This window comes from Nipponia nippon, unplaced genomic scaffold (assembly GCF_047370975.1).
Source record: "Nipponia nippon isolate SJK-2023a ecotype South Korea unplaced genomic scaffold, ASM4737097v1 scaffold_1, whole genome shotgun sequence".
Classification (NCBI taxonomy): Eukaryota; Metazoa; Chordata; class Aves; order Pelecaniformes; family Threskiornithidae; genus Nipponia; species Nipponia nippon.
Window position 1 is genome coordinate 133,373,574 of NW_028262290.1, and position 22,523 is coordinate 133,396,096.

At 40.3% G+C, this 22,523-nt stretch overlaps 1 protein-coding gene across 5 annotated transcripts; it reads left to right on the top strand.

The window, feature by feature from the left end:
- The first annotated feature begins 2,781 nt into the window (after nucleotides 1–2,781).
- TMEM196 (transmembrane protein 196) lies at nucleotides 2,782–22,017 on the top strand. Of its 5 annotated transcripts, none has more exons than XM_087754777.1 (5): nucleotides 2,782–3,103; nucleotides 14,692–14,748; nucleotides 16,613–16,867; nucleotides 18,747–18,820; nucleotides 21,167–22,017. In XM_087754777.1, exons 1-5 carry the CDS (start codon nucleotides 2,939–2,941, stop codon nucleotides 21,171–21,173), a joined length of 558 nt encoding a protein of 185 aa, XP_087610903.1. In that variant the 5' UTR covers nucleotides 2,782–2,938; the 3' UTR covers nucleotides 21,174–22,017. The 5 variants fall into 5 exon arrangements, with proteins under 5 accessions (XP_087610903.1, XP_009464798.1, XP_087611058.1 ...); XM_009466523.2 differs by having other exon boundaries at nucleotides 2,782–3,097; XM_087754932.1 differs by having other exon boundaries at nucleotides 2,782–3,085.
- The last annotated feature ends 506 nt before the right edge of the window (nucleotides 22,018–22,523 follow it).

Here is a 22,523-nt window from a genome sequence, read left to right on the forward strand (position 1 = left end):
AAGGGATATCAGTATTTAACTTTCTGCAGCTATAATGAAAACTTGCCTGCACATTGAATGATTTTTAAATTTTTTTTCCTAGTATTTCATCATAATCTTTTTGTTATGGGAATCAGAAATACAGGAACCATTTCAAAACCAGCCAGCTGAGACAGTAAGCAGTTAAATAACTCTGGAAAAGTGTCTTAATGCTGCAAGGATGTAAGCATGTGCTGAAATGTATGCATGAATAGTCCCATGTGTAAAGTTAATTGCCTAGATCAGCACATAATGATGATGCAGCACCATAGTACAAATAAACTGAAGTGATTACATGGACAAAGACTGTATCTTTTCATTTTAAAAAGATAATGACTAGAATATTACATTTCCTTCCTGTCTCTATTTGAAAGGGTGCAAAACAGAGATAACTCACGCAGCTCCTCCTGGGCAGTCTTATTAACTCTGACTGAGGTCTTGCTTAGCTCTTCACCTCTCTGCAGTCTGCAGATTAGAAAGCAAGCACCCGGAGCACTTCCTCTCCTGCCACTGGACTCCCGTTTTATATCCCTGTTATAATAACTGTCGCATGAAGCGATCTCCATCTAGGACACACTTTTCACAAGGTCTCTTTCCCCCCCAGCTATCTGACAGCTTATTATGACGGAAGTGGAAATGTTACATAAAACAAGCTGTTTATGGAAATCTTATTTCTGTCACATGAGCTCTATCCTGATATGACAGGCACTCTATCTGGCTGCAAGTATTAAATATATTAATGACATCTGTCATTATGCAATTCCCCTCTTATCACCACTGGTTTTTATGGTCCTGGTGAAATATACTCCGAGCAGTAAAATCATTGCACCTTAGCACACTTTAACGTTTATAACAATCTGACATAATAAGGATACTGTCATTGCAGAAACACCTTCCTACACGCATGTGGGTACTTGAAAATCTGTGCTTTCTCCATCCTCCTACATAAATATAGTAGCTTAGGAACTTTTATGCTGTGCCTTGATTTTTAATGATAAGAGACGTCAGGTACCATTTAAAACATAAGAGATGAAAAGGGGACAATTCAGCTTTAACTATAATGAAGCCTTCCTTTAGCTGTAGTTACCTGTTCTGCTTCTGTGAACTGGGAAAAGTGTGAGAAAATATGAAACAGCTAAAGTTTTAAACTAGAAAGCATTAAGATCCTATCTTAGGACCACTTTCCTCTCACTCTCGGATACCTAAAGAACATAAACAGCTTCAGGTGACAGACTTTGATGCCTGCCTAACTCCACTCACAACAATTAAGTATGCAAGATTTCTACAAATGACATCTAAACTCTGGCCTGTAATGGTGGATCTAATCTTCTCAAGTGTATATAATACCTATGAATAGCTTGTTCTCTTGCATTTTAGCAATGGTTCAATGGCTGTCTTCTCAAAACACAAGACACAGGTTTGGGAGCCCCCAAAGTAAGTTCAGTCAGGACTTTGCTAATCTTACGCTCTTACCTCCAAACTGTACAATCAAAATAATGTATAAGTCTAGACTGCCCTTCTGGATTCTGATGCCTGAGTGTAGGATTTCTATACAGGTTAAGAACTCTAGATTTTTGCATACAAGGAAAAATTCCATATATGTTATGTTCAGAATAAAAAAAAAAATAGAATATATATAGAGAAAATTAGCTAAATCCTGCAGGAAACTGATGTTTTTGAACCATGAACTAGATTTTGGGGATATAATTGTTGAAGGAGCGCTTTTGCCCTGTTGTTAAGGTAACTGTTTGTAGGTTGGTGATCCATATTTAGGAGACCCAAGGTGCTAGATTGAATGTTCGTGTATTACCATGTTGTGCAGCACACCTGGCCTGTAAAACCGCAGAGTGGCAAAGCATTCCCTGTATCTGAGCCACAGGAATAAAGACTGGTACCAAGCAATCCAGTATGACTTGAGTAGCAGCTCTGGATCTCTTGTTATATTTTGCTTTGTGGCTCGTTTGCTTTAGGACTGGCACAGTTCTGGCCGTTGTCAGAGTGACAAGAATGGCTACAGCAGTTGCCTATTTCAGCAATAGTGTTTGGGAAGAGATCAGAGAGTTTTGCAGTGGTGAGACATGACAGGATCCAGCCTTTATACGAATACAAGAGGAAGATGGACTTCCTCCTGAATTTTGACAGCAGCACCCGGGAGGAGGGAAGCCTGCGTGCACCCCCATCGAGGGGGCTCGCCTTTGACGGAGCCGTTGCGTTGGGCGGCAGCAGCCCTCAGCTGGCATTGCCGCGGCTCTCCGCGTCCAGCCGCCAGCCCGATCGGGCGCGGGACGGAGGAGGTGTGCGAGCCGGGGTGCCGGGGGGAGGACCGGAGGAAGGTGCCGAGCGTTGTGGCCCTGGGGCGGGGCTGCCGTAGCGCCTCGCCTTTGCATTGGGTCTAGATTCATACATAAATGTAGCCGGGGTGGGCTCGCCACACTCCTCTCCCCCCCACCCCCAACCCAGGGAGAGAGGGGGGGAGAGAAATAAGAGGGGGGGGGGGGGGGAAAAATCCCAGTGAGGTCATTTCAATGAGAGCGCAGGAGGCGATCAGACAAGGTCGACTTTTCCGGAGGAGGCGCAGCCCCTGAGGAGCGTGGTGCTGCATACCGACCGCCGCGCTGCCCAGCCGGCCGGCAGCGGCGCCCTGTCCCCGCCGCCGGGCCGGCACCTTGGAGAGCTCCGCGCCGCCGGGACCGCGCTCGCTGCCGGCGCGGCGCTGCGCGGAGCTGCGCGGGGCCCGGCGGCGCCGGGGCCGCCCCGCCGCCCCTCGGCAGCGCCCGCCGGCCGCGGATGCGCCGCTCCGCCCCGGCTGCCGGCGAAGGAAGAAAAGTTTGGGGGCGACTTAGGGCCGCGGGAGCGCCGGTGGAGAAGGAGGATGCGCGGTTTCCCCGGCTGATCGGGAAGGAAGGATGACCGAGGGAGGATGTGCACCAGCAGCCAGATCATCGGGAGCCTCCTGGTGCTCTCCGTGCTGGAGATAGGGTTAGGGGTGTCCAGCGTGGCCGTGGGGGCGGTCAGTTTCAGCCTGGTCCTCACAGAGCATAAACCTCAGCTGGGAGACTCTTCTCCGGTATGGAGCGGGGTGTGTGTACGTTAGCCATTTCACTCTCTCTTTAACTCTTTATGGTGATGATCAGACCGTGCGAAGGCATCCCCTTCCCTTCCCTTTCCTTCCCTTCCGCGTGTGCATGCTGCGCCGAGAGCCTCGCCGGGTCCATTTCCGATGTGCACGGGGTCCAGTCTGCATACTCGTGGGGCGAGGGGGGAGGCATGGGGGGGAGAGCTGTACGTCTGTGTTGGGGGGGAGACCTCTTCTTTCTCGCTCCTTTTCATTTTTCGATTTTGCTGTGAACAATTGAACTTTCTGTGAACCCGTTCTCACACCTGGGAGAGCCCGATGCCTCAAGTGGAACACGGGCCATAGCTTACAATCTTTAAATTGACTGTGAGTTTTGCTTTTAAAAAAGAACAACCTTGTCCCTTATGACAAGACTGTCAAAAGCTGTTTTAAAATAATGTCAAGGGTTCTCTAAAATATTGCCAGCTGAGTTCTGAGCTTTTGGAGGAAAAAGAGAAAGAGGAAATGGGAAGGAAAAAGAAAGATGTGCTCTCATGATGTGGGCACCCTAAGCTTCTTGCAAAATGAACAAAAAAATCAAACACCAATAATGGGTTAATAGAAGCAGCATGTTCATATCACAGAGCATTTCTCACTTCTCAAAAACGTTTCTTATTTTTCAGTTTGAGATATGCATGTTTCTAGGAAGAATTTTCCTCCAAATGGTTATTTATGTTTATGAAACAAAGAGTAGGAAGTATTGAATATTCAGCCTAAACATGAGTGGGCATTTTTGAACTCCAAAGCTGGTTTTGGCCAGCTTGGATTGTACAGCAGTATTTCTAAAAGGATTGTTTGCTTTGCTTGAGATAAGATGATAAATGCAAACCACTTGGTTATTCACCAGCGTAACCTCCTGTAATTTATAGATTCATTCTGACAAAGTGCTTCAAGTAATATTCTCACTGTCAATAAGTATTAATTATTGACAACAGTCATAAATATTTTTGGCAGTATGTAAACACACACATAATTCTGCACTGCAGAAGAGGTAGGTGAGAAATGAGAATGAAGACCAGATAAGATAAGATAGTGGCCAACAGGTCAAAATTTTATCAAATATTTATCAAAATATTATCAAAATCCCTTCAAAGAGGGAGGTTTCTGATCATTGCTGATGAAGATGAAAGATTACTCAAAAACATGTGTCTGTCTGAAGACTTAATGACAGAAGGGCAATATCCTGGGTTTCACTGAAGTCAAAGAGTTTTGACCAGTGAGATCAGTATTTTATGCAGTGATTGCATTTTGTGACAATGCTCTCACAGCTGATACCATTTCATGACGATGCACATTTCCTGCACAACTGCCTCGTTCATTTTTATGGTTTCTGTTACCCCAGAGTTTGTACTAGCCATAGATTAAGATCCTATTACATTAGATGTTGGCTCCAAGGACCTTCTAATCAAAGCAAGAGACAGATGTAGGATAAAAGGATGTAAGGGAGTATAAAGAAACAACAAACCAAAATTGATTGGTATAACAGGTGGTTGCATTAACACACCAGCAGTCTGGCTGATTTCAAGCTGTTCATAGTGAGAGTTTTAGAGAGGAATAACACAGAGGACAATGAAGTGATTTTGCAGATGTTTATAGGAAATTCTCCCCATACATGAGTGCAGAGGCATGGAAGGGAACCCAAAGGGACTTGTTTGAAAATGTAACAAGTGGGTGAAGGATACCCACAACGAGAGCCAACAGAGGCAGGCATCAACTGCTAGGAACTGAGCAAACAACTGCAGGTTGGGTAGGCAGAGAGAGGCCACAAAGAAACTGTAAAGTGGGAGCAAGCAGCTTATGTTTCATGTAGCAGAGGAAATGAGAAATCACAGTGGTATGTAGAGTGGGGTGACATGGTTATAGGGGCTTACTTACCTTGTCTTGAACTAAAAATCTTTGGTCTAAAATGTCACCATTTTGGCACCCTCTTTGTACCACTCCAGCAGTTCAAATTATCTGTTAGGTTGTGTTCTTCTGACTAGAGGACTAGCAGATAAGCCAGGACAAGAAAGGGGCCAGAGATCTACCGTTCTCTAGGGATGCTTAGGGCCATGGGTAACTAGGTCCAAATTAAAAGAGCCAGAGAAAGGTTTATCAATCCTCAGAATCGTCCTGCTGCAGAAATGGCATAAGGCACCTTTCTGCTCACTGGATCTTACACTGAGTTCATGTTGCCTGTATTACAGAATATGTCTTGCATAAAATATGTTATTTTTTTCCAAGTCACACTCTTGAATCAAAGTTTTCCTTTGAGAAATGAACAATAAGGAAAAGAAAGGCACATTCCAGCAAAAACTAATACTTTGACATGTTAGGATGCAAAACACTGGAGTTAAGTTGAACAGTCTCATGTCTCCTGTTGTAATTTACCTGGAAATATACTGAAAACTTCTGACCCTGTTCTATCCTTTACTTATGTGGGTGGAACTCAGCAGAGGCCCGAGTTCATAAGGAAGTAGATGAAGACAGCATCACCATGGAAACCTTAACCTGAATTCCTAAAATTTGGGCATCTTAAAATCATGCACATTCTATCTCCTATACTTGTCTCCCTATGACGCTTTGCATTTGGCACACATTAGCTTTCTTAAAAGAGTTTTTCTTATTGTTCACTGTCTCCATTCAGCCAGATAATTTACTAACAGACCTAACTTTAAGCATGTGAATTCCACCCATAGGATTAGAGATACAAGTGAAGTTAAGCATGGGCTGAAGTGCTCTGATCATTGCATGCCCTGCATTATGTATAAGCAAGCCAGGGAAAGTGGAGTACCCAAGAGTGAAGAAATTGAAAGCCTAGACAATGTCTACATCAAAAATCCACAGAAATGGGAAAAGTTTCTAGATTTGTTGTTCTCATTGGAGTTGAGCTGGATTAAGATAGTAAGAGTTGTTTAAAAAGTAGCCAAAAGAAAACAACTGAGGTCAGTCACACACTGACTTGTCAAATTATCTGGAGCATGTGGAGATGACTATCCAATTTATTTCATATCATATCCAATCTGTTCTTTTAAGAATAGGCCATGGCTGCTAAATGAAAAAAAACCAAAACCAAAACAGTCCCATAAAACCCATGGTGAACCTGTTGTTGATTTCTGGATTTTCTTTCTCTTTGTTATGATTGCATTGGTAAAATCTACTCCACAGGCTGTACTCAGTGTGTCCCAGATTTCCTTTTTCCAGAAACTGAGGTATATTTCTGAAATCCACCATTCCAAATCAGTTATATGACGTACTATAGAAATGATCCAACCAATGAACATGCTGAACTTGTAACACTAGCATAGCAAGAATGACAGCATCCATAGCAAAGGGTATTGCATAAACAAACAAAAAAAAAGAAGATAATCTTTCAAAAAGTATTCACAGATATTTTTTAAATGGTCACATACTTTCCCATCTATATTTAGAACATAATGGTTGCATCACTATGATTAGTGACTATATATTCACACATGCACATATGTATATGGCTCTAATTCTCATTTATTCTGCAGTGGTGAATAAATTCTTGCTATAAATGAGATTCTTTCACAAAGAGAGAGAGAGAATGAGAGGCAAAAGCCACCATCTTTGTCAAATATGCCATCTGTCTTCATATGCAAGAGAGTTAGTTACCTGATGATTCACTTATGGCTATGCCCCTCAAGAGTAATAGTTTCTTCCCTTATAAAGACAAATATCTAAATGTATTTGAGAGATACGCATTCTCTGGATGTTCATCGGTCTGTCTGTCTGTCTGTAGGGGCAGAGTTATTGTTTCCATGATTTGTGATTTTAGCACAGTAGAAGTCTGCCTGACCATTAAAAATTTGCATTTATAGTTTGGCTACAGAAATTGGCTCCAAGTTGGCACTTGAAATATTTTATTTCAAGGACTTTTTTTTTTTATCCAGGATTTGAAGGAAAATAAAAAGGTTCAGTCAGTATGGAACTCTCCCAGAGCAAGAACATCATTTTAGACTGTTAAATCAATGTTGGTGGCCTAAAATTTTAAAACATTAAATTTTGCATCTAGTTTTTACTACTGCCAAGTTTCCTTTGGAAAGAACAGTCAAACTATCTTTTTTCAAAAGAACACTAAAAAATTCACATTATTGTTTAGCATGCAGACAAAATGCAGATGTGAGCCTACTTTATTTTAACATGTGCATTCCATTTTCCTCAAATTGACCACATTGCTGGCTGGCTCCTGCTCCTGATGAAATGAATCACAGCACTGTCAGTGAGCTCAGTGGAAGCTGGAGAGTGTTCTGTACCTATACATGAGGAAGGATGTACCAAGCATGGGAGCTTCTTGCCTTGCATGGAACCAGGACAATTCACTCCAGCTGAGAAGTCTTTCAGTAGGTTTTCTTTATCATTCAGACACTCCAGAAGCATAAACCAATCTGGAACACGGTCTGTCCAAGCGGACTTGTAGTGCCTGGCTTGTATTTAAGAGAATCTGTTGAATATAATCTGACTTAAGCATACGCTTAAATGTTTTTCTGAGATAAGACTTTAGTTCACCTGCAGGGAATAATCTTTAATTGATTGCTTTTTGAGACGAAAGCAGTCATACTCTAAACTAAATATTTGATAAAAAAAAACCCAAACAACAAAAAGCATTATTTACTATTTGTTATTCTGATAGCCCCTAAACAAGTAAATAAATATTATTATTTTGTGCTGAGAATTTGAGTGTTTTTCCAGATGACCAGAGGTTTTTTGAATCACTGATGGCAGGTAGACATTCAGGTCCAGAGACCCACCTCTAAAGTTCCTTGAGTGTTTCTAAAAAACATTTTCCATTTTTAAAGCATTTCTGCAGGCCTAGAAACAGATGAAAAGGAACACTAAACACAGGGACTGGGATGGAATTTAAACTGCCTGAATCTGGCTTGAATCTGGCAAATCAGTGGGAATTGTAGCACCACCTGAGCTGACAAGTCTCACCTCAACAGAGCCCCCCTCTCAGCATGAGAGATTTGGTGGGACGGAGGGTTGGGTTGTGGCAATGGTATTGCTTCTGGTTCTGGATCTGGATGACTTGCAGCCAGCTAGACATTCCTGTCCCCACAACCCCTTGCATGAGACAACAACATCATAAGAAGTTTCCATCCCCCTTTTGCAAAGATTACTATGTTTTTCTATGGAGGTAACAGAAAAACCTACTACCCAGGCTTGCTTTTTTTTCCTGTTGTAATTTTTCTCTAGTTTGATGCCTTTGTTTTCATGAGTAGATTCTGTGCCCTTTATGCCTGCTCTAAGAAAACTTAATCCTTGTTCTGAAATATCACTTCAAAGAAGAGTTACAATTAGAGATACCTTCTCTGCTCAGTTCATCCATTAGGGATTCCAGCTTTTTTCTCGTTTGGATAGACTTGAAGCAACAAGATTATTAATTAGAATGGTCCTTTCTAGACATTACTAATTTCAAATTCCTGGGACTTCTGTGTCATAGATAAGTGGTTAAGCTGCTCAAAGAATCACCATCAAAGTCACATGTTTGTACACTTTTACTGTAAAACACAGATTTTCTGGTTTACCACTTGACAAGATTAGATACAAGTGAAGATTTTGATTCTGTCTTGATGGCTGATTCTTCCAAGTGGGGGATTATTTGAATAGGTATGACATGCCTGCATTTTCACTGTGTTATATTTAAATTTGGAATAATTTCCATTCCTCTGTTTCATCAGATATGTATGGATGACCCAGAACACTGGAGGGCTTTCCACACAGTGCATGTAGTTTGAGCTGCTTCTTTGTCATGAACACTAACAAGGGATCAAGCAGTCCTTATATCCAACAGGTTTTCTGTACTGTTTTCTTCAGGCTCCCTCCAGAAAGATCTTCGATAGACAGTTTTCATTTTCTCAAGGGAATTACACTCACCATTGCTTTTGCCACCTCAAAACAGAAGAAAGGTTTCTTAGGTTCAATACACAAAATAAAAACAGTTCCTTTTCTTCTGCATGATGGAAACCAACAAATCTTTGGCTCTCTGCAAATATAACTGAAACTGAATCTTTTTTTCAGACTACCAGTAAGAAAGCCCCTTTTTTCCAGGAGAAAGTGAATGAGGCCAAGTCTTTTGTTTCAGAAGATATGAAATAGGGATGGATCCAAACCACAGAACTTGAATCTAAATTGAGATTTCAGCCTCCTGACTGAAATTTCTGCGTGTTTGGATCTGAGGTTTTGTTTCAAGCCCATATTTAATATCAAGTAAATTAAAGCAGGCTCAAAATAAACATTCTCCTTTTCTGGGAGGTCTTTCATTCTTTATTCCAAAGTTCAACAGACCAAAAGAGAGATTTTCAAATATGCATGTTGAGCATAAGCAGGCACAGCTGCAGTACGAATGGCAAAAACTCCACAGACAAGGAGACACTCATGCATCACCTTGTAATCACACTAGTCCTATCAGAGGGACTCTGATTCTGCTAGGTCCCTGGCAAATCTTCACTGAAAGGGAGACTGAGGCCCTCACAGCCCACTGAGTCTCTAAGCACCTTCTGTGCTTTGTCGGGTCTTTCTTTGGATTTTTTACCCAGCACTCAAGAGTGGTTCTGCCCCTATCTGTTATTGTATCATACATTCAATCCCTGCCTCTTCTGCTAGTCTTGACATGAAATATCGTGTATCACAGGAAGCATGAATAAGTCTGCAACGAAAAGTAACCCCAGAAATAATGGGAACTGGTTGCAAATAGTGGTCTATGTAGGTTTTTAAGTGAGCTTTTGGATTTTTTAGCCTTTTATGATTTTTCTGATGAATAGTAATTAAAATGAAAGTCCAACAGTAAAACATCTGCTTCAGTTCCCAGCTGAAGGTCCCTCTCTGGCTCCCAGGGCATTTTGGAGGGCTTCTTATTAATTTAGCTTATCCTTCATGGAATGTTTTAGCCTTATTCTTGGCATGAGTTGTGAACACTTCAACAATTTATCATTCTTTCTAAGGAGCTTATCTTCAGTGATATATTTCCTTTCCTCTCCTGATTTACTTATTTTCAGCGTAAGTGTGCTTGCCTTAACTTACTTCAGGTTTGACATGGTTAGAAAATGTAACTACATTTAAAAAGTCCAAGAGGTTGGTAAAAATTGACTGAGGATAACCAATGATCATGTAGAAAGGAGCAAGTCCTCACCATGACAGTATTAGTTAGTCAGAGGTAAACTGTAGTCCAGAGTAGCTCAACAGTTACAAGTCAAGTTTAAATGGTGTGACATATTGACATGAAGTCCTCCAGGATAGCCAAGAACAGACAGAGAGTGGTAAGACAGCAGAGCCCCTGGTGGCTGTATTCCAGCTGGCAGTATTATAAAATGAGAGAGTTCAAAATTAGAAGACAAACAGGAACAAACATAGAAAATTCCTTTTGAGTCTGATTTGTACTTGCATTCTTTTTCTGGTACAAAGAGCTAGTGTAGTTTCTCCCATCTACTTTTTACTACTGCTGACCACAACACTGTAACATGAAAAATTTTACAGGAAATTGCTATAGCATCAACAAAAGAATTCCTGAGTCTCCAGCTGATCTATCAAACAGCAATGATCAGAGTTAATCACATAATGTCCCACTGACTTCCTAGCCTTTTTAGACGTCTTTACATTGAGAAGCCTGGCTAAGGCAACTCTTCAGGAGCAGTGTTCCTCTGTCCTGGGCATCGCTAAAATTTTTCTGTTGCTTCCAGTGAATCAGACTCCTCTGCAGCCTCAGAAGAGAGGGGTAAACTGGGCTCAACATTTTCCAAGCTTTGCATGACGTTTAATTGCCTGGCACTGTGGCTCAAGTTAACATCATTGTTTTTAATAGTGAAATACTTGCTGTCATAAATGAATAACCATACTGGTTTTGGGGCAAGCCATTTCTCTGTGAACGTAACACACTGTCATCTAAAAAACCCAAATAATATTAATCCTTTGCTACTGACCAAGTGCTTTTCTTTCAAGGTCTTTAACATGTTCAGGCACACTAGTGCATCCAGTTTCACAACTTGCTTGTCTCGTAGTCATATGGATTATAAAACTCTGGCATGACTTTCCCAAGCTCACACAGAAGAATGTGGAAGAACCAGGAACTCCTCTGAGTTCTCTGTTGAGTTCTTTAACTACAGGACACCTTATTCCTTCTCAAGGAAGGAATGTTCTTTAACTACAGGACACCTTATTCCTATCGTCAAGGTTGGAAAAGACCCTTAAGATCATCGAGTCCAACCGTCAACATGTCACTGCCAAGTCCATCTATACTATGTCTTCAAGCACCGTATCTATCCGTTCTTTAAATACCTCCAGCGATGGAGACTCAACCACGTAGATGTACAGAAAGAGAAAATACATACAGAGTATATATACAGACCCTGACACAATAAAATATTATCATAGAATCATAGAATATCTCAAGTTGGAAGGGACCCATAAGGATCATTGAGTTCAACTACCTGCTCCTTACAGAACTACCTAAAACTAAACCATATGACTAAGATCATCGTCCAGATGCTCCTTGAACTCTGACAGGTTTGGTACCATGACCACTTCCCTGGGGAACCTGGTCCAGTGACAGACCACCCTCTCAGTAAAGAACCTTTTCCTAACGTCCAACCTGAACTTCCCCTGACGCAGCTTCATGCCATCCCTTTGTATCCTATCGCTGGTCACCAGAGAGAGGAGATCAGCACCTCCCCCTCTGCTGCTCCCCTTGAGGAGGTTATAGACTGCGATGAGGTACCCCTCAGCCTTCTCTTCTCCAAGCTGAACTAGACAAGGGACCTCAGCCGCTCCTCGCAAGTCTTGCCCTCAAGGCCCTTCACCATCTGAGTCACCCTCCTCTGGACACACTCTAATAGTTTGATCTCTTTCTTATACTGAGGTGTCCAAAACTTGCACACGGTACTCGAGGTGGGGCCACACCAGTGCAGTGTAGAGTGGGACGATCACCTCCCTTGACCAGCTAGCTATGCTGTGCTTGATGCACCCCAGGACATGGTTGGCCCTTTTGGCTGCCAGGGCACACTATTGACTCATATTCAACTTGCCATCAAGCTAGACCTCCAGATCTCTTTCCGTGGGGCTGCTCTCCAGCCTCTCATCCTCCCATTTGTATGTATAACCAGGTAGTCCCTCAGATACTTTAACAACTATGGAATACAGTAGTCACCCCTTGTTTTTGAGAAGCCAGTATCTTAGGGCTTGCAGAGTAACTCATTCACTATTCTTTGGATTTCAACTGGGAAACATGTTAGGTAATATGTATATGGCACTACATAAAGGTGATTTGGAAGGGTGTGTGTCCTGTCCTTGAAAAACAGTGAAGAATAGCAGAACTGCCCAAGCTGGTGGGTTCTAATGCTGAGTGAATCTGTAGTTTGCATGTTACTCCTTTGGTCATATGCAAGGCTAATATAACTTGTTCATTACATTCCCTTCTGGCTAGCAAAGACTGTACAATGGAAATAGAAAGTCTTCTCTGATTGAAACCAATGGTAAAAAATCCATTGACTCTAACAGGAGCAAAATTGGAGCGTTCTTGAAAAAATGGGTGACCTATTCTTTCAGCTTTGAAGGTAAATTACCCAAACCCCAGCTTTTTAAACTAGCTAACATACATTTGTTACAAGTTGAAAATATCTGTGATGGTATCTTCCAGATCCTTTCTGTAAGCTTTCCAGAACTCATAAATTTTTCTTTATACAAATTTTTGCTTTTAATCCTATTCAACCACTACAGAGAGAAAGGATATTATTAATCTGCTTTATCAAGTCTGACTGAATAGAACTTAATTACGGTGATGTCTTCAACAAAAAATTTTTTTTTAGGTTTCTGCATTAATGTTGAGAAATACAAAACACTACATGTGAAAAGCTGAATCATGCCTTCAGTTGAAGGCAATCTGCAATGACAGGATTGGAAGCGAAACTCCAAAACTTCACAGAAAGCCTGAGTGAAAACTTACAAGGCAGATGTGATAGTTCTGAGCTGAAACCTCCTCTGTCTGTGGGAAAGAGACAGAGGGAGCCCTATCCATTGTTTTTTTGATTGTTATTCCAATGGGTGAGCTCTAGTAGCAATTGCCAGTTGTATGTCCTTGTATGTCCTGAGCCATTCAGCACCACGGTCTACATGACCCAGCCCTCTTATTAATCAGTTTGGTATCAAATCCACATCCCATGCTTAGTGTAGGGGTAAATAATATAGAAAACTTACCCATATTGATTTTAGGAAACTGATTCAATGGGCCTAACAGAGTAAAAATACATCTCAAGGCTTATGTTTAGCTAGACGCATGAACTACTTTAGTTGGAGGTAGATAAAGCACCTCTTCAACTGAGATATTGAAGTTTCAAAATTTTGGAAGGTAAATGAGATGTACATGCAATCTATTACATGGACCTCAGTGCTGTATAGGAACTGCTTAATTTTTTTTTACTTCTTATGTAACAGCCAGGTCTGTTCTGTGATTTAATCCTAAATCAAGGTCAAGCAGAGCCTAGACATACCATCTTAGTGCAAAAAGGATGTGGAAAAATCCAGTTTTGAGACTATAAAATTGCTTCCCAATAAGGGTGTAGGGTTAGCTTTACCAAAAATAAGTAGCACAGATTTCTTAATAAAAGAGTTTATGAGGTATCAAAGAAATCTTTTGACAGTATTACAAACACCTGGAGAAGGCCTTATTGCTTTCATACAACTACTACAGTTCTTACTGTGACTGCTCCCTCAGGACTGCTCACTGTTTTCCTAGCTGAACTGTTTTGTAGGAGGAAAAAGTGACATCAGAGAACGTAATTGGTCTTTGATGTAGGACACTAAAAAGCATTAACACCTAGTCATATCAGCTGGTAGGGGATGTTTCTGGTTTTGTTAATCAGTTTTTGCCTAATGCTTTATGTGACAATTAGCATATTAGTTTGTGAAAGGGAACTATGTGAAAAAAGTACAGATACCTTCATGCTATCTCTTGCAAAGTGGGCTATCTAGAATCTAAAACAGATTTTCCTGCATGCTCAGTGTACCCACACGAAAAGATGTACTCGTATTTATACCTACACCCACAGAGGTGAGTGAGTTGCATTCTTGCCCAGAGTTCTACTGTCTTGAGGACAACAATCCATGTATGATCCCTCAGTCATTCACATGGAAGGATCAGGGCATTAATTACCTCCCCTATGCTTCAAGGTAGATGATTTGGATCACTGACTACTACCTTGCTAAACTTTTCTGAGAGAAAAAAAAAAAGAGCAAAAAGGCATCTTTTGCTCACAACATTGTTGGTTTGTTTTTTTTTTTTTTCACATTTTGTTTACCCAAGCAGCTTAAAAGTAGGATTTTTTTTTTTCTTTTTTTATGAGTAATCACCCTCAGTCTGACTTCTCATTCCAGTTTCTTCTTCTCGGATAAGTGTGTTTATGGTTGAGTTATAACTTCCTGAAACATAAGGTTTGTGATAAAAATACTGACAACAACTGTAACCATTGCCTAACCTACTTTTGTGGTCACCACTACAGCAACACAGCAGGATTTAAACTTGAGACCTTAAATGATGAAATAACTGGTTTTTTTTTTCTTTGCAGTTTCTGCTTTGTGGCATATGTGGAATATTGTGCGCCAAAAAAAAATCTGGACTTGTTGTAAGTTTTTCCTCTGCATATGTAACACATAAGTATTTGAAAGGCATACTTATCTAACTTGAACTCCTTACTGGGGGCTTTCTGTGTCCAAGTGTTTCTGACAAAAAAGCCAGTAAAAATTGTGAGTCAGCAGTCCAAAAAAGCAATCAGAACTTTGGGTTAATCAAGAAAAACAAGACAGTTCTGAAATGGCCTATTTAGGTCATGCCTGTTTAAGCCACGCATCCCTACTTATCCCTGTCTGGATAAATATGGATGGAAAACCTGTTGACACAAATTTATGCCAAGTCAATAAAAAGTTCCACAATAACTTCACTGGATTGTAACTTCTCTCCTTCAAAAACCCATTTCTGTGAAGTGTGGCACGACTGGGCTACCACCTCAGTGAGGCTGCTGACCAAGTTTGATTCTAGATATCATAGCTGTTCACTGTTTTAGTAAGTTCTTTTTGCAATCAGAATCATGAATAAGCCAGTTTTAAAGTGATGGCAGATATTTTCTGTCACTTCTAAGAATCAGAAGTACAGTAATTTTTCTGACTGCAGCAAAATGGTGTTATTACTACACAAGTCACAGCAGAACTTTATGTTAAAGACATGATCCTATTGTAAGTGATAATGTCTTGCTTAATTTTCTGTCAGCGTGGTTATTCTGCCATATACAGATGGAAGTCATGTAAAACCAGAATAAGTGTGAAGGGAATCAAGATCTCACTCAGATTATTTTTGAATATCAATGAGTTATCCTAAACCCTGTTACAATGACAGTCTCATTTCTCAAAGCATGTGGACCATAACCAGTTTCTAAAAGCTGTCTGTTCTGGTGGTCTCATGGAATAATCACTTCCTAGTGGAACTGCAGCATACAGCCTGAATGCCACATTCCTGACAAAATTCTCATCCCAGTTGTGTACAAAAGTGGTCTGTAAGGCTCCATAATTTGTTCCTACCACAGTAGATAAGTACATATACAAAGCCATATTGAATAACATCAAAGGCCTATCTAGACCAACATCTGACAGGTCAGCAGTATCAAAGGAAGTGAATAAGACAAGAATTTAGCAGTGTCTCCATAATAAGGCCTTTTGCCCTCGAGTCATTTGTGGCTCAAGGACATCCTGAACCAGGGTGGCATCTTTGTGATTAAAGTGATAGGAGGTCTTTAAACATGTCTCATTAATTGCAGCTTGTTTCACATCCTTCTAAAGTTCCCAGAAACATTTTAACCAAGTTAAAAACAAACAAACAAACAAACAAACAAACAAACACATAGTCACCACAATGACCTTCTGTAGAGCTGCATCACAGATTTCTTTGTTGGTTTTTTTGCTTCTTTGTCCAGCACATTCACCTTGAACACTTTTGAAGTCTCCACAAAAGCTGTAGAAAGCCTCCAAACTGCTGTCTGACTGAACAAATTAGAATTGAACAGGAGGTAGAGTCAGATGGAACACAAAGCAAGAAAGATTCACTGCAAATACGTGAGGCACCCACTCCTGAGGAGTGGTGAGAAACTGCACAACAAAAAATTACGACACATTCTGTCTGTTTTGAATGAAATGCTGGAAATCAGAAGATTTGTGTTGTAGTAGTCCTTCCATTGACTAGCTTTTAACACAAGCAACTCATTCTACCCAACTTTATCTTACATGAAACATCAATCTTAACCCTTGTACACCAGAAGGAATTGTATCCCCTTGGAGCTCTGTGGGAGCTGAGGGAGTTAAAAATGAGTGTCTGTGCAGTGTTTTGCAGTCCATGATGCTATTGAAACATTCAGTTATGGTTAGTCTCATTTTTTATATGAATGAACCTGTCTCTGAAAAATGTGACTTTGACATAACCTCTCTTGTCTTTCCTGACAGATGATACTTTTTTCTGCCTGTTGCATCTGTGGACTAATCGGAGGAATCTTAAATTTTCAATTTCTTCGTGCTCTGACAAAGAAGTCGTCTGCTCTCTATTCTTTGCATCTTGCCTCCATGTCTCTTGCATGCATTGGAATTGGTGGTTGCACCCTTTCTTCATGGCTCACTTGTCGGCTAGCCAGCTATGAACAAAGGCGAATGTTCTCAGAAAGAGAACATTCATTGCATCACTCCCATGAAATGGCAGAAAAAGTGAGTTATGTGTCCTCCCTTATTTGTTCTGCTTCTCCTAAAATGCTGCTGTATGTGTTAACGTTTACAACTGGCAAGAGATGTATTTAGTTTTCAGTTTTATAAGAGAAAGAGCTTCTGGGAAATGAAATGCTGCCATTCTGCGTAAGCTTTGTTACGTTGCATTATATGGAGCTATTTTTAGGTACTGTATATTTGCAGTACATCCATTTCAATGAAGCACATCCATTTTCAACATAATTCCATTGTATAGCTATTCAAGGGCTTAGCTGCTAAATATAGCACTTCATAAATAATTGGAAGCCTTATTAATATGGATTATCATGTATTGTACTGTGAAAAAGCACAGAATGCTTTCTGTAACCACATCATTGCATGCTTCCAGGATTTAATCAATTTCTTCCTCTCCCAAGTACTCAGCTTATAAAGCAGGTTATTTAAACACAAAAGCCACAGTTCACAAACCTAGATGACTAAACCTACACACCTAAGGGCATATTTAGACACCTAAATGAAACCGGTCAGATTTGCAGCAGCACTGAGCATTTATTGCCTTTCTCTGTTAAAAGGAAGTTTACCAAGGTGTCTAGGTCTATGTTTAGGTGCTGAAACTTAAACTCCCAAAGTCGAGCATGTAGGGCCAAAAGAATTAATTGAATAGAATTCTTGAAATCAGTTCCTTGGATTTACAGATCTGATTAATATTTGAGGAGTAAAACGTTCATTGTCACCCTGTGCTTTATGTTTGGACTTTGTATCCGATGCCTTTCATTTGAGAAGTGAGTAAAGAAGGGAACAAAAGTCAAGCGGACTGCTCATCTAAACCTCCACATGCAAGTTTGCATTACAGTTAGGTTCAACAGTCTATATCATACCTACTGAGACCTCTGAACAGCAGAGCAAGGATTAATTCATACAGCCTGTAGAATGTTTTCAGATTCCCTGACAAAACACGATATAGCAGTTAATTGTCCATTAAGGAAAAATGACTTGTCACTATTCTTTGGTTTCTTAACTGAGATGAGACTCCAAGTAGAAATATAGATTGCATTCACCTTAGACGATGTTTGAAACATGTTTTCAAAAGTTAAATAGTATAGGTGACAACAGTAACATAAAACAGGGTGACAATATCAAGGGAAGAGATGGCATTTCTCCATCTCATTTTAAAATGAAGCAGAATTCTGATGAGCTATGTAGGCAAGTATGCCCGTGGTCTTGAGATGGTAGGCTAGATCCTGCCTTTCAAAGAGGCTCTTGCCTCAACAAGGACAAAGATGAAGCCCATTTGGGAGAAAAGGTGAGAGGTAAAAAAACCAAATGGCCTGGGAAGAAAAACCTTTCAAAATACACTTACCAACCCTATCAATTTGGGCTGAAATAGACCATGTATAGCAGTAGTTCACTGCCTTCTTTCCTGGCCTGTTGACCTACTGAGCTTTTAGACACTTAGCAGTTAGGACTGCCAGGTACCCACTTATCTTGGGTGAAGGGCCATGATGCATGTGCAGAGCAACCCTATTGCACATGCTTAGCGAATGTGGGATGCAACCCACTGATGGTGGACTCCCTGCATGTGTGTTGTAGAATCAAGTATGCATGTGTGGATGGTCTGATCTGGGACTTCTCAGACCTACAGCCTGTGGACTGCCTGCTGCTGGCAGGTTTGAGTACATTAGCTCAAGGCATGCCCCTGAAAAATAATGGAGTCTACTTAAAAACTTACATAAAATTAGGCCCTAATTTATAAAATAACTTTAAAGTGTTTTTTATATAAGACTATTTTGTATATTTATACTGATATACAGTAATATAGACATGTACTGCATGTGCATTTGTTTGTGCTATATTTATTGTATAATTGTTATATTTACATTAGAGATTGAGGGGTATTGAAATAACCGACCTGCCCAGCTGCCCGGTGATTCCCCCGACACCAGAGTTACCTCCAAGGTACGCTGAACACTAGGGAGCTACCATGTTGTTATGTCACTTCAGGAAGGGCCACCTCTAAGAGGAAGTCATAGTTTCAGCTAATCAAAGTTGGCTGATGCTGTGATGTCACTCTGAGTCAGGAATGGTGCTTCCAGGTGGTGACATAATTCTACATGGTGAACGCTGCAATCTGGAAGTAAGTTGAGTATTTAAAATATTCACCCTAGTTACAGACATCCAAATGCTCCTATTTGGATGCTGCCACCATTGACTCACTCTGCTTCTAATCTGTGTGCTCCTTCATTTCTTGAATTCAGCAATGTTTTTTAATTTATTAATACTTATATTTTTGAAAATAGAAATATTGGGGAAAATAAATGATTTTCAATATTTTCTGAAATTATGATACTCTACTAGCTGATGTCTGCAGAGGATTCAAGTAATAAAGCTGACAAAGGGAAACTTACACTTGCTCATGAGCAGTCTTCTGACAGATTACTATCAAACTGTAGCTGTCTGATACTTAATATTAAATGACTTTGGTATTCTTGGTCCCTTTCCCAGCTGACCAGTATCTTCAGAGTAGATCCAACAAAGGGTTTAGGCACCTCCAAACAGGCAACCATAGTGCCTTGTTTCAGAGCAGGCAGCCCCCAGACCGGGATCCCGAGTTCAGTGTTAGGCATGCATGTTTCTCTTCAGTATATGAGGAGAATAAGGCACCATACAAAAACATTCAACACCACCACCTGCCAAATGGAGAGCTGGGTGGTAGAAAATGCTTAAAATTCAGTAAGTTTAGACAGCTTCTTTTCTCTGAGACTTACACTTGATTCAGGAGTATTAATTGGCAAATCTGCTTGGTTTGATGGCCCCAAGTTTCCTTTGTAGAGAGGAATAACACATCCTTTCTTTCAAAAACTGTGCAGGCAACAATTGTCTTGCAATCTACTTCAAAATATAGCTGCTAACACATGAGAGAGGAGGCACCAGTGCTTCCATGTTATGTGAAACTTTGAGTTCTGCTCTCTGCCTCCTAAAATATTTATAAATCAAATATTGTGGGTTAAAAGAAGAGAGAGAAAGAGTCAGACTAGGAATAAAGACCAGGTCCCAGATTTTTCTTCTCTTTACTGAGAATCTCAGCTACTATGCTATAAAGTCAGGCTCACTCTTTCTGTCTTTCTCTCTCTCTCTCTCTGTTTAGCCCAATGAATCTTGCTTTACTTTCTTCATAGAAACTTCCACAAGAAGGGGGAAGAACAAATCCCTTTTCTTCCACATTTTCTCCAACTGTACCTAGGAGGTAGAAGAGGTAAATTGAATCTTTCCATGCAGACAAGAGCTTCTGGTTCTCATGCAAATACTTTAGAACTAACCCAACAGTGGCATCTCTACCTCATCTACCTGAATTTTAAAAAGAGTAGCCCAAACTGCATTTTCATGTGTGCCCGTTTCTCTGGGCATAGTTGGATGTTCTCTGGGATCTGTCATTGGACATAAGCAGCAGATCACTTCATTTCTCCATCCTGATTCAATTTGGTATGAAACAGGCCCAAGACTGCTCAGAATAAGACAGTTTTGAGCATAAACTCCGCATGGCTTTGCAGCCTTGAAGGTCAGAGAAGTGCTTAATGAATGTAGCCATTTCCAGGCTTAGACAGCTGCTAAATAGGTATTGTTTGGATTGCAGTTTGAGAATTAGAAAATCTAACTCCAAACAAATCTTGGTTTAGGTGCTTTAGGCTTCTGACTCATGATCAGGTCAGCTTACTCCAGGATGACTCATCTGTCACTTGAGTAGCAATTGCTGAACTGCTAAAAATTGTAGTCTGGCATATTAAGGGAAAACCAAAATCAGTCCCATTCAAAGGCAAGCAGTCAATACCCTTAGATCCTGTCTGGATCTAGACCTCCTTCCCAAATGTCTATCCCAGCTAGCATCAAATGGCATCTGTTTGTAGCATGTCAGCACAGAAAAAGGTTTGAATGGAAACGAAGACTTAATTACCATCTTGTTCCGTTGTAGATTACCACACAAGCTTGATTTGCTGCACTTTCAAAGGACAACATCACAAAACTTACACGGATGCCATCAGTGCTGTACATGTGGTCTGAGAGTAATGTCCAACTCAATCAGTATCAATGAGTCTATCAGCTTTCAAATGTACTTAATTTATGTAGGAAGAAATGTGATTTCTTTTTTTTTACAGTGAGATTTATCAAGCCAAATAAAAATGCAAAGTTTTTCTGAATGTTTGAAATTCAGAGTTTGTTAAATTTTTATTACAACCTTAGCTAACTAGATTTCAAACACCATAAAATAATTGCAATTTTAATCGGTGTTTTCTATTCTTGTTGCAGGAAATGACAGACAACCTAAGCAATGGTGGTCCACATCTGATTTATAATGGAAGTGTATATTAAAAGATTTTTAAAAGTTCCATGGAAAGAAGTGGTTTTAGAATTTTCTTCAGGAAAAAAAATAGACTCCAAGAAATTGAGAAAATGGAACTATCTTAGCTTTTATGGCTCAAATGTCACAACTGCAGAACAGCACAGTTGCATTTCCCTTTTAGAAACATGTTCGAAATTTGCCTCCTAAACATTTTGCGGATATACAATATTTATTCACTTCCTGGCTACTCTCTTTTGGGTTTTTGTCTGAATGACTTTTCAGAATTGTGATAGTATTTGAAATAGACTTCTCAAGACTCTTCTTCTCATGAAGACTCAAAACCCAGAAAAAAATAATTAAACTGGACCACATTTAGCCCAGTCACAGGATTCCCAAAGAGAAGAGAAGAGGGAAGAGGAAGGATGGCTCAGGGGAATCATTTTCTCCTCCCCATTTAGCAGTATCTGGTGTAATATGATGGCTTCAGACCACGTGGCATGGTACTGGCAACGCATCTGCACAGTTCCCCTCCCTACATTGCAAATGCATCCAGCCTCAGTTTTCCCAGTAGATCGTATCAAAAGAAAGTGCAAATTACTCTTCCAAAAGGCTCCCATTTCACATTCAGAGTGTAAATGAACAGTGTGCTGAAAACACCACCAATGTCTTTGTTTTGAAAGACAGAATGCTCTAAGAATGCCATAAATCAAAACCTCAACAATGCCTTGTTGTAAAGAAATTGTAAATATTTCCAATTTGTGAATGAAGTATATTTCGTAATTTGTTCATAAAAGATGACAAATAAAATTAAATCTAAACCAGAGATTTTAGAGAGATCTTTTGGGTTTTTTTCTTGTTAGAAAGATCTTGCAAAGCTGAACCATCACACTTGCAGTTTTGCACAACACATTGAAAGGTTCCTAAAGGGGTGAAGCAAGCTCAGAAAGGAGAAAAATGGAGGCTGAACAGAGGCATGGTCAAAGTCAGAACATGCTGGCAATTCTGCACAACCACAATAGAGTTTGGGGTCTGTTAAAGCAGTGTGTATGTTAAGGTAGCAGCTTTAACTGACCCCGAACTTCACTGTAAAACTTACTGGCTCATACAGCCATGAAAAATGGAAGATGTAATCTGTAACAGAACATATACAGCGTAATATTAATATAAAGTATTCATATAAAATCACTCATATGTTGCATAGTGAGTCTGTGACTGTGCTGTAAAGCCCAGCAATTCAACATGAGTTTGAGATGTGAGCATTATTGATGACTGGCAACATTTGGTGATTTATACCCACGTTCCCAGACAAGTGTGAATAGAATC